Source organism: Panicum virgatum, chromosome 8N (assembly GCF_016808335.1).
Source record: "Panicum virgatum strain AP13 chromosome 8N, P.virgatum_v5, whole genome shotgun sequence".
NCBI classification, from domain to species: domain Eukaryota; kingdom Viridiplantae; phylum Streptophyta; class Magnoliopsida; order Poales; family Poaceae; genus Panicum; species Panicum virgatum.
In genome coordinates, this window is record NC_053152.1 from 42,620,949 (window position 1) to 42,633,748 (window position 12,800).

At 46.7% G+C, this 12,800-nt stretch overlaps 1 protein-coding gene and 1 long non-coding RNA gene across 2 annotated transcripts; both read left to right on the forward strand.

Annotated features, from left to right (window-relative positions):
• Positions 1 to 1,971: 1,971 nt before the first annotated feature.
• Positions 1,972 to 2,706, forward strand: LOC120685084. The gene is made up of 3 exons (XM_039966924.1): positions 1,972 to 2,150; positions 2,240 to 2,437; positions 2,518 to 2,706. Exons 2-3 carry the CDS (start codon positions 2,321 to 2,323, stop codon positions 2,704 to 2,706), a joined length of 306 nt encoding a protein of 101 aa, XP_039822858.1. The 5' UTR covers positions 1,972 to 2,150; positions 2,240 to 2,320.
• A 9,020-nt stretch (positions 2,707 to 11,726) lies between these two features.
• Positions 11,727 to 12,190, forward strand: LOC120684675. The gene is made up of 3 exons (XR_005679405.1): positions 11,727 to 11,782; positions 11,856 to 12,029; positions 12,138 to 12,190. It is a non-coding gene; the product is annotated as an uncharacterized LOC120684675 (long non-coding RNA).
• The last annotated feature ends 610 nt before the right edge of the window (positions 12,191 to 12,800 follow it).

Genomic DNA, 12,800 nt, shown 5'->3' on the forward strand with positions numbered 1-12,800 from the left:
AAATACTATGGTGAAACCCTTCCAAGTGTGCATAATCCACCCACTCGTTACAATGAAGGCGAAAATGAAACGGACCTCAGCCTCTTCAAAGGGCAACTTGGAAGTGCAAGTGGTGCGACTCCTAAGGCCTTGGTCAATGAAGAGTTGCGTACTATCATGATGTATGTGTTGACGAACCTAGTGGAAGTCGAGCCGTACATACAGTAAGTCCTCAACAAACTATTTCCTCGAGTATTAACTATTCTGTATCCAACCCCCTTTACCTCTCGTTTATATAGGGAATTTACTCAACAATTCTGGCATCGCTGAAGAGTTCCAACCCCGCAGGAACTTGACGCCCTTCTTAAGTCGGGTGCGGGACAAAGAGCCCCCGATTTCATTTCTTGGTTCAAACACAAGGTATAACAAACCATTATGCTTGTTAGGCATTTGAAGTTCCTTTTCCATGCGAATAGTATGACAAACCATCATGCTTCTACCTGCAGGCCCAAAATGATGCGTCTATGTGTCCCGAGTTGAGACAGGTTGCCAATGGTTGTGCCTATAGGGTCTTATCATACTCCGGATATGATGTAAATGGATATCGCTTTCACACAAAAAGCCACGAGCAGAGTCGGCCCAATCGAAGAACAACAAATTCCGGAGTTTGTACGACAGCTCTTGATGGGGTCGAGTATTATGGCATAATTGAAGAAATCTATGAACTCACATTTCATGGTTGCAAACCTCTTAAGCCTGTCATATTTAAATGCCATTGGTTTGATCCTAACGAAGTGCGACGGACCCCTCATCTCGGCCTAGTCGAAATTCGTCAGTCATCAGTGTATCCAGGAGACGATGTCTATATTGTGGCTCAACAAGCCACGCAAGTTTATTATCTCTCATATCCGTGCAAAACCGACGATCGTCTTATGGGTTGGGACATTGTGTACAAGGTATCACCACACGGTAAAGTACCTATTCCAAATAATGAGGATTACAATATAGACCCAAACACATATGACGGGGAGTTCTTTCAAGAAGATGGGCTTGAAGGGCATTTTGAGATAGACTTAACCGGAGTGATCGAAATGGAAGTACACGATGATGAAATGGTTGATAACGAGGACGCTGGTGAGGAGGTTCGTAATGCGAAGGACCTAGAATTACTTGAGCGATTACAATTAGGCGATGATAATGAGGATGAAATTCCACCTTTAGAGCACGGGCTTGAACTTCTCGACTTGCGTGATAGTGATGATGAGACATATGATCCCGCTAATCCCGATGAAGATGATTATTTCTAATACATGTATGATCTGTACTAATTGATTTATTTTCTTTAATTATGTTACTTTTTAATTATGTCGCATTTTTTCTTTCTCTTTATAAGATCGTTTTGTATATATGTGCTGATTGGTTTACTATTTTTAATTGCAGGTGATTGAAGAAAGATGCCGGGCGGCGGACTTCAACGATCGATCGCCTCATTGTACAGAAGAATGATGCCACACTCGGATGCTGGTGAGGGCTCCGATAGGGGTTCCGAGTTGGGGCGAGGCAAGGGTCGAGGGAAGGGTGGACCCAAGAGGGGGGAGGGAAGGGTGGAGGCAGGAAGCGTCGAGAGCCTTCGCCTGTACCGCCGTCTAAGGAGGAGGAGGAGGAGGAGGAGGAGGAGGAGCCTGCCCAGGAGCGGGAGGAGGAGTGGCAGGCGAACGCGCAGGAGGAGGGGGAGTCGTCTGAGGAGGAGGACACGGCCGAGGATACCTCTACGCCGGCTGTCTGGTTGCGAGGTCCCTCGCGACTCCCAGATAGGCCGATACCTGTTTCCTTGCGCCCGCTGATTCAACAGTGCAGGGATATGTAAGTAATTTGACATGTTATTACTACCTTTTCATTTTCTAACTCGAAAATCACAGTACAAACTAATATTTTCTCTTAATCACTTTTGCAGGAGTTGGACTGTCCTCAGTGGCGGTGCTCACTAACGCAAGGTCAACGGCATCCTGGGTCTTTTGTGCAGGGAGCACTTCCCAGGCCTGGTCCACTATCAAGGACGGTACGAGCCGGCCTGGACGTGGGACCACTACATCGCCGCCAACAACGATCAGTTGGATCGGAGCGGCAGAGCCTTTGAGAACAAGGCGGAGCGGGTAAAGGGCGAGCTCTGGGTAAGTTTTTCCCGGCAAAAAATGGTGAATACATCACATTTATTGAACATTTGGTTAATGATGACATGATCCATCGTCTTTATATGCAGGATTTTTACAGGTGTGATGAGGGATATGAGGAGCGGGCGGCGATTGTGGCTCACAATCGATGCGTTAAACTCGTGAAGGACATGCATTATGAGGCGCAAGTCCAGTGCGTCATCAACTATTGTGCACATTTCCTAAAGCAGAAGATCGGGAAGTCTGAGGCGAGGGATTTGAAGCTGACTCGAGAGCAATATTTACAGGTAAGTTCAAATTTATTATAAGACGAAAAACATCGTTAAATGTCTCTTTTCTTACATGTCATGCAATTGATCAAGTGTAGGTTCCTGCGTGGTGGTGTCGTAATGACACCGTGTGCTGGGAGCGCATAGTGGACAAGTGGTTCGACCCCGAGTGGCAGGCTTTGCACGACGCTGGCCGGCAGCGGCGATTGCTGATGCCAGGTCTAGCGCACCATCAAGGCAGCCTCAACAACGACGAGTACAGGGCTAGATGGGTACACACTACATAGACTCATTTCTCTAATCTAACGTTCAATTCAGCATAATTTGTAATCAACTTCTTCCTTTTTCGCAGTCGTCCTCACATGAAGGCCAGGAGTGCCCCCCGTTCCTGGGATGGGCTCTAGCCCGCAAGGGCAAGGCGACATCCAACGTCACCTACAACCCTGACGACCCGCCCTCGGCGTACAGCAACCCGTCCATCCACAGTCGTATCCAGGCGTACATAGAGATGGGAAGACAGGTCCATGGGGCAGACTGGGATCCGAGGACCCAGCCCCTTGATGGAGAAGTCATTATGAGGGTGGGAGGAGGCAAGAAACATGGGCGCTACTACATTGGCGACGGCCTTTTAGACACGGCCAGCACTCCCACCCTCTCCCAGATTCTAGCGAGGAGCACGGCCAATAGCCCGGCCATACGGCCACGGCTGTCCGCGTCGCAGCTCCAAGTGCAGGAACTTCAGGTTATTTCTTATTTATTCATAGTTCATTCGTTTTGTACGTATATTTTCTTTGCATTGTAACATTATCATGAACTATTGTAGCACCAAATGCAAGCGCAACAGGCGGCGTACGAGGCGGCACTGGCAGAAGAGAGGAGGATACGACAAGAGAACGAGCAGAAGCAGGCGGCCGAGACGGCCCAGATGTACAACTACATTCGAGGTCTTTCTGTCCAAATGGGTAATCCCATCCCAGCCATGCAATTCCCTATGGTTCCTCCTCCTACTACTCCTCCGGTGAGTATTTTGAAAACCCTTTAGTTTTTTTTGAAGTATTAGATACTTAGAGAACTTTAGACTTAGAGATTGTGACTTACATTACTCACTTAACGATTTAGGGGACCTACATCTGATCCTTTAGTGCTCTATTATAACTTGAGAACTTGGTTTTTATCTCACCTGCAATTTACTATCTTACTTTTTTTGCAGAATCTATCGGCGGCATCGAATACGCCAGAATTGTCGCCGGGCATCTCACCGACGCTCCCACAGCAGTTGTTCCCGCCTCAGTTCGGCGGCGCCCCACCGTTCGACGACCCACCACAGCCATAAACTTGTTTATTTCAATATTTATGGACTTGTGAACTTCTAGATATGTATTTGTGAACTTCTGGACTTTGCATTTGACTTCTGGATGTGTTTGAAGTTATTTCCGCCTAGTTGTGATATATATGTAATATGTAATGCCTGTGATATATATGTTGTGATATGGGGTCCTTTATACGTGAAAAACAAAAAGAATAGGATCTGTTTGGTCACTTTGCCTGTGCCAGGGACTAGGCACACGGCAAAGTGACCATGTGACTACCCTGGAAACCTAGTTCGCCGTGTGCCTAGAACGTGCACACGGCGAACTAACCATAATTCGCCGTGCGTCATAAGCTAGGCACACGGCGAAACTTACTGATTTGCCGTGTGCCAGAACCAAGGACACACGGTGAAGTCTGAAAGTTCATCATGTGTCCACGGTGCAGACACACGGCGAACAGACGCCGACGCCGTTAGCTAGCCCGGACGGCGTCTTCTCGCTTTTTTTTGCCGTGCGCCTATATATACACACATCGAAAAGGTTCGCCGTGTGCGCGACTTTTGACACATGGCAAACAAGGGCTTCGCCGTCCTTGTAGCTGCCGTCGGCGCTTTGCCGTCGGCCACCGTCGGCGAAGTCTTCGCCGTGTGCTTACGGTTCTTCACCATGTGCCTCGGGCACACGGCGAACTCGTGGTCTCCGGTAGTGAATATTACCCAAGTGGTGTTCGGTTGTGCTAGATACGGCTACCGCTGCAGCTGCTACCACAACTAGCAGTTAGTGGAAAGCGTAGTCCTAGCCGCAGGTAGCTCCACCGAACATGCCTAATTAATGTAACGCAAAAACCAGGCACAATTACGAACCCCTGGTGCAACAAGCTCATCGAACCTAATCTTCGTTAGGTGCTCCCATTCAGGAATAGTTTGGTCACTCAGAGTTGAATACTAGGAAACCATTGTATACACTATATAACGAGTTGCAATCTATTGGAATAACCACTTCCTCTAATGTTGGCCTTTATTTTCCGGAAATACAGCAAGCAAACCAATACTTGTACTTAAGTTGTACTCAAATAAATTATTAATGAGGTAAATGTATTACAATATCTTCACAAAAAAATGTATTACAATAAAGTGGTCCCATACTGGCCTGCGAGGCAATGCCGCATACCTTTTCTGGTAAAGATGGAAACTAAGGGTGTGATTGGATAGGTGGCTTAGGCCCTAGCCAGGCTTGCACAATGCAGCTCACGAGTGATTGGATCCCTGCATAGGCCTCTAAGCCTGGCTTCACCAGTGCAAAAGTGCTCTCTTAGGCTGCATTGCTAGAAACGCCCAAATCGAGCGTATCCAGCTAGTGCAGGGTGGCTTGCACTTAGGTTGGCCATCCCCTCATTCTGCTCACCTCCATCTCTCTCGCATTTTCCCCCTCTGTTGCGCCGCTAGTGGCCAGCAGCGCGGGGCGCTCGTCGACGACCTCCGCCGCCTCCGGAGCCCTGCCGTCGAGGCCGCGCCACCCGCCGCGGGAGAGAGGGACGGAGCCCCGCCGCGGAAGGGAGGACCCGGCAAGGACGCGCGGCGAGGACACGCGGCAGAGGGGCGCGGCGAGGGGAGCGCGACGAGGGAGAGCGTGGCAAGGATGTGCGGCGAGGCCGCGCGCAAATCCAGTCGGAGCTCCAGCCGGGTCGAATCCCACAAGCTACGGCCGTACCGCCTCGCGTCCGCGCCACCGCTCCCATCCCGCAGCTTCGCGCCGCCCCGCAGCTTGCTTCGCACCGCCGCCGACGGATCAACGCGCTGCCCCCGCTCCAGTGCGGCCAGCCTTGCACGCAGCGGCGAGCGCCTGGGCCGGCCGGAGGGCGCCACCGCGTCGAATCGAGGGAGGGAAGGGCTGCGGCGGATCTCCACAAGCACCAGGTCGCCTTGCTGGCCTGATGTGCTCGGGAGGGCGCGGATCCGGCCGCCGCCGCCAGAGGGACCCCGTGCTGGCCTGATGTGCTTGAGGAGCTAAACACTCATTATGGTGAAGGGACCACGGTAAGCAGAGAAACTAGCTAGTAGAACGAGATGAGAGCAGAAAAGGACAGCCAACAAACAAGACATACAAGCGCATGCATGCTTCCCACAAAAGACCCTGAGGCATATAAACTCTTATCACTAAGGAGACACAAACCACATTAAAGCAGCAAGATTTAATTAGGTACCAGACACTACTACAGAATAGGCCTTTGTTTCAGGCCATTTGTCCCGGCTGCCTTTGGGCCCGGGACAAAAGTTGGCTTTTGTCCCGGGTCCAACGGCTAGCCGGGCCAGCGGGAGGATAGGGGCCTTTTGTCCCGGGTGGAGCCACCAACCGGGACAAAAGGTCATGGACAAAAGGCCTAACCCTTTTGTCCCGGTTGGTAACACCAACCCGGAGTAAAGGGTGACCCTTTTGTCCCGGTTGGTGGCTCCACCCGGGACAAAAGGCCCCTCCACGTGATAATTCAAAAGGAAGTTATTATATACTGAGTCATATGTACTACTTAGGTGAGTTGGCAAAGAAACCATACGCTAGGCAAGAGATCTTGGGATCGAATCCCGCGGGGTGCAAAAAAATTTTAGGGTCGAGGCTTTTGTCCCGGAAGCCATGTCGTCCCGGTTTCAAAACCGGAACAAAAGCCAGTTTGGAACCGGGACAAAAGGCCAAATCTGTAGTAGTGAGAGGTAACATATATAAGGGCACCGTACCATTTCTAAAAGAAGAACTGCACAAGAGCTGCCTGTCCAGGAACAAGGAAGAGGAGCAGCGTGGTCCCACATGCAAGCGACCGTAGCGGCCGCATGCTGTACAGCACGTGCAAGCATTTGTTTGCTCCATCCTACGTACCGTTGCATGACTATGCACGCACTGAAACCGGCACGTTTTCTCCAGCGTTGCTATCTACGTAGTACGCATGCATACACTAACACATGTGAGTTTCTCTGACATTCCATTTATATCGCTCACTGTTGGAGAATGGTACTTTGGTACCAGCACGTTAGTGCCGGTCAAATAGGAGCCGGCACTAACGTGCATGAACCGTACAAAGTGGGCACGTTAGTGCCGGCTAGAAACTCCAGCCGGCACTAACGTGCCATCCCCCAACGGTCAGTCCGTCTGCCACAACGGTCAGAAGCCACGTTAGTGCCGGCTGGGAATGCTAGCCGGCACTAACTTGGTCAATTACATGTTAGTGCCGGCTGTTAGTTCTAGCCGGCACTAAACGTCCACACTTAGTGCCGGCTAAAGCCACCAACCGGCACTAACTTGCCCCGTATAAGCCAGGCACTCCTTCTTCCCCAGCCCGACCATTTCATTTGGCCGAGCTCCTCCTCTCTCTCATGGTGTGTTAGAGGGGAGGTGCTGCCCATTTTCCCCCAAATTTGTGAGGATTTCACCCATCCAAGTGCACCAAAGGTTAGTAGCTTCTTCCACTCTTCTTTCACGGTGTTTATTCTTTGTTTCATGCTTTCTAGATAAAGAAAATAATGATTTTAAGGTTGAGGAAAAATGAGCATAATTTTCCAATTTATTCATTAATTTGAGTAAAATAGAATCGATTTGTTACTTTTTAGAGAAGGTTTTCTAGATAGTTTGACTATGACACATTTAGAGTAATTTTTTTGAATTATTTCACGGGGACATGTGTATATGTTATTATGCAAAATTTTAAGGATTTTAAGGATGAGGAAAAATGAGCATGATTTATTAATTTGTTCATTAAATTGAGCAAGGTAGAATTGATTTGTTGCTTTTTAGAGAATGATTACTATATAGTTTGACTATCACACATTTAGAATGAGGTTTTTTTGAATTATTTCATGGTGACATGTGTATATGTTATTGTGCCAATTTATTTTGCTATTTAGTTTAAATTTACTAGATAGGTGGTCTATGACACATTTACATTTTTTGAATTACATCATAGTAACCTGTTTTTAGGGATAATGAGCATGATTTTTTTTTAATTTGTACAGATGGACCGGCAATGGATGCACGGAAGCCGGAGCACCTCGGTGTGGATTCAGGGTTTAGATTCTTTTCTCAAGGCGGCAATGGCAAATAGGTCGCCAAAGGGTTTAATGTGTTGTTCATGCAGTGTTTGCGAAAATAAAAAGGAATTCCGAAAAAGAGATACTCTATGGAATCACCTGGACTGAATGGTTTCATGAGTAACTATAGCCTTTGGACTAAGCACGGCGAAGTTGGAGTTATGATGGAAGATAATGAAGAAGATGACGATGGTGATAACAATCTTCCAGATTGGGCATGGATTCATGAAGCAGGTGGCTTTCAAGATGAACCAATGGACGAGGGTGAAGCAAATGTTGCACAAGAGGAGCCACCTGACGAGCTAGGTCAGGCGTTGCTTGATGCACAGAAAGACAGTGAGACTGTGAAGGAGGCATTAAAGTTCGAGAAGATGTTGGAGGATCACAAAAGGCCGTTGTTCCCTAATTGCAAACCGGAGCAAAAGAAGTTGGGTACCACGCTGGAGATGCTGAAATGGAAGGCAACTAATGGTGTAACCGATAAGGGATTTGGTGAGCTATTAAAGATTGTAAAGAACATGCTTCCTGAGGGTAATGAACTGCCGTCAACAACATATGAAGCTAAAAAGATGGTTTGCCCTCTTGGATATTTTTTTCTCCGAAATTACAGACTCTGTCATTTTAGTTTATGGCTTACAGCTATGTGCAAAATAATATTTATCACAGGTATCAAAGAGTACTAGTACTAGTTGAGTCCGACCAATCGACAAACGTGGCCTGGCTGCTATATATGCTCCACGCTAGCACTGGCTTGCAGGCACTAGTTATTCAAAATCACCTAAACTATTATTAGTTGATTACATGGTGTGCGACGTCTGTCGAAAAAAACATACCTATTTCTAGTTGTTATTTTAATTTAAACTTGAAATGAAGCTCAGATCTGTTGGTAGCTTTGTACGGTGTGGAATAAGATGCTTTCACATTTGCAAACCTAAAGGACAAAAAAACAAGAGGAAAAATTCATGACCTGAACCTTGAAAATTAAGATGTGCAAATATACAAATACTGCTTGACTGAATTGAATCTAACTATCTGAGTGTTTTCTCTCTTATCTCTTCTATAATACAACACGACTATTCATTATATTATTTACTTGCTTTATGCTTAGTTTACTAAAATAGGAATCAAAAGGAAGAAACAGGATAACCTTTGATTCATTATATTATTTACTTGCTGTTTTTTTATTGTTTCAGTTACTGGAAATGGATCCTACGGACAACCAAGACGAGTTAATGCACGACCTCATTCGTGATAGTACTGCGTACGAAGCTCCAGAGTTTGATGAGGACGAGAACGATGGAAGCCAATTTTTAAACTTGCATAATCATGGCGACGAGGAGCAAGATATTAGTGGGGAGGAAGAAGAAAATGTCGAGGAAGCCGCGGTATAAAAGTTTAGTGATTCTTTCAAGCATCAGGATAAACGTTTTGTCAATATATATGTTAGGAGCAAGATATTGTTTGTGACACATGCGGCCCAGCTGCGAACTATTTGTGTTATGTTGCTAGCTTTGTTGATGATTTCAGTCCTTGTGTAAGGAGTCATGCTCCAGCTAAAAATTCTTATGAATGTTTCGGTCAATAAGTTACCTAATATCATGATAATTTTCGATCTGGAACCCTTGCTTGCGGGCTATGAAGGTTACGCATACCTGCCGTGACGTCCACTAGTTGCTAGCAACCCGCTTGATAAATTTGCGATTCTTTCAGGCATCAGGATCGACGAAGCCTAAACGGAAACGTGGCTCCAAGAGGAAGATGGTAGGATGTACGACCATCACGGAGATCAACAAAGCAACCGGCGAGCCACTAGCCCCTGGTCAAATTAAGACGACATTTGTAAATCAATTGGGATATCTTGTTAGGGAATCCGTCCCCATAAAGTATAAGCTTTGGAAGAGAAATAAAGTCTCTGATCGACCTGAAGATATCGTGCCAGATTCAGAGAAAGATTTATTATGGAAAGAGGTGTCGTTGCACTTCAACTTTCCCCCAGGCAAAGCTGACAAAATAAAGGGATGGACATTTAAGAAGATGGCAATTCAGTTCGCCTCGTTCAAGAAAAAATTGGTGGCAAACTTTGTCAACAAGGGCCTCACATCAGATTTTGATAAAGTCTGGAAGAAGCAACGAGAGTGGTGGAATGAATTCGTGAATTACAAGCACAGTGCTGACAGCATGGCAGCCTCGATTCAAGGCAAAATGAATGCTAGCAAAAAGAAAAACTTCCATAGACTTGGGCCCGGAGGTTATAAGGTTGCCATTTCGAAATGGGAAAAGATGGAAAATGATTTAATTGTAAAAGGAATCGTACCGAAAACCTTGAGTTGGCCCAAACGAGCAAGGTATTACTTCTATGCTCATGGAGGCACACTAGACCCCGACACTGGAATGTTTGTGACTAGCGACGTACTAAGAGAGGCTGCCCAAAGACTCGAGGACGCAATGAGGCATACCGAAGAAGGAACCTTCCAGCCCAACAGAGAGAATGACGAGCTGACTTACGCTCTTGGGAATGCGGAACACACTGGACGGACCCGAGACGTGGGCGTAGTTCCATGGAAATATGGCTTTTCCGGAGATCTCGAAACCTACCGAAGCCGATGCAGAAGCAAGGCAGTAGTGGCTGAGAAGATCCATAGCCTAGAAAACCGGATAAGGTCACTTGAGGCAGCAGTTGGGCAACGCTCGGACCAACCAGCTGCCAATGTGGAGATCAGCCCCCCTTCTTAGCGTCATAGCAGTGTTGCTTCCACGGAGCACCCTAATTTGGGTGCCGACAGGCCGAGGGACCCCATTGACGACATCACCGTTAGGACCCAATGTGAGCTTCTGGTTCTTTATGGGAAAAAGCTCAAAGTTTGTGCTGAGGGTTATGCGGAAGTCCAAGAAGAGTGCGGGACAATACATTGCCAGCCGATTCCTGAAGGATTCGCCAGAGTCTTTGTTGACCGAATTACTGAAGAACGCTGGGAAGACATGGACCTCCCGATCCCTATAAGTCCTGAAGAAATAGAACTACAACATGCCGTACACACATGGATCGCGTGGCCAAAGTGCGACATAAGATTGGTGCAAGCAGACACAGATTCCGCTCGGTGCTCAAGGCAAAGATCACCAACGCCAGCTGACAGGAATCCTAGTGTTGGCCCACCTTCTCCACCGCCTGCACGGGACCCCAGCATGGATCCACCATCACCAGCCGCACAAAGCGAGCCAATTCCGGCATCATCACCAGCCGCACAACAGAATCAGAGTCAGCGACAGAAGGCTTACACGGTACCTTCGGTCCAGCCATCTCAAAAGCAGCAAAGAAAGAAGAAAAAGAAGGCTCCAGAAGAGGAAGAGGCAGAATAATCGTTTCAAACTTTCTTGCTGAAGCGCAAGCTACTGAGGGAGGCTGCGAACAAGAAGCCAGAAATAGATCCGGTTGCAAAGGCACACTTTGTTAAACACTTCATTAAAGATCCCACCAAGGAGAAAGAAAGAGAGTCGGATTATGATCGGCAGATCAGAAAGTGCTACAACAACCCCAAGAATCGGCTGATTAATGCAAAGACCGTTCCCCAGCTCGGAGAGCAGTCCAAACAATCGATCCCTCCGTTGATAGTGCCGCATGAAGACTATCCCGATGAATCAAGAGATCCGTTGACCATGGCTGGGATGATATTGCAAACTGATCTAACAAGGGCTCAATTGCTTGGGGAGGCCCTACAGAATGCCCGCGGCAAGAAAAAATTTGTACTTGGTGAACCTTTGATATGGCCAGAGTTGCTACCATTCCTACCAACGAGAATGGCCGAGTTACACAAATGGTATGCCGTGCAATCTAAAGCTAGTAAATTAGAGATGTTCCCGGCTCGGATTAAAGATGAGCATTTCTGGCGGGGGGTAGATGATGTATATATCGAGTTTGCATCACTCTACGATTTATACCATCAAGATGCCCTTCACAAGTCCCTCGTCAGTGTATGGTGCATGTAAGTATTGTCTCTCGTTTCATTATTTTAGCCTTGTGTGTTGACTGATCCCCGTTTTTCTTGTGTCCCGTAGGTCAAAAATTCAAATTTGCCGAAAGAAGAACTTCCATAACGTCGGGTTCTTCGACCCCGATATTATACACGAGAAATCGCTAGCGCTAAATCCTGGAGACATAGTCAATGTTATATACAGGGGGTTGCGTAAGAATAGCATGTGTCCCTTCATTCTCTTGCCATACAACCATCAGTGAGTCGTTCTTTGTTAGCCTTTTTTTTTCAATCCCTTCGTATTAATAATACTGTTTAATAACTATTATAATCAACATTAATTGGTTATGCGTATGTATATGCACAGCTTTCATTGGATATTGCTTTGTATTCGGATTGAGGAGCACAAGGTCTTGGTGTACGACTCGTTAAGGCAAGATAAATCAAAGTACCAAGATATCATCGAGGTGGTAAATACTGCATGGAGTCGCTACCTCCACAAACACATAGGCTTGCCCATAAGTGAAATCGAGCCTCTTCATTGGGTGACTGATTTTCTGGTATGAATATACTCTCGCTACTAATGTCATTCGCAATAAACATCAGAAAAATTTTATATCGTAACTCACATTTGTCCATAGTGTTGGAGACAGGGCCAAGGAAACAACTTATGTGGATACTACGTATGCGAGTGGATCAACTCTTTTGCAAGTGAAAAAGGGCAAATGACAGTGGAGGCATTCAATGTACGTGAGCACAATCACATCTGCTCATTATTTTAATTCATTATTTTTTATTCTCATGTTTTTATCGAAAAATGTGACAGCGTTGGCGGATGAAAGAAGAACTCATTGAAATCGCTCGGATCAGGGCAATTCAAGAAGCTATATGCGGATTTCTACTCGATGAAGTCATAAATCCTAAGGGTGAATTTCATGGCGATCTCCATCTAAGCGTCGCCAAAGAAGATCCGACGACGAGGAAGCTGATACGTTATTATAGTTGATGTGAGCAATAATTTGTAATATCT

Bases quoted from the DNA above. Each gene is read 5' to 3' on its own strand.
- LOC120685084 (XM_039966924.1), top strand. From the start codon at position 2,321: ATGCATTATGAGGCGCAAGTCCAGTGCGTCATCAACTATTGTGCACAT. The intron at 2,438-2,517 runs GTAAGTTCAAAT...GATCAAGTGTAG, and splicing joins CTCGAGAGCAATATTTACAG to GTTCCTGCGTGGTGGTGTCG.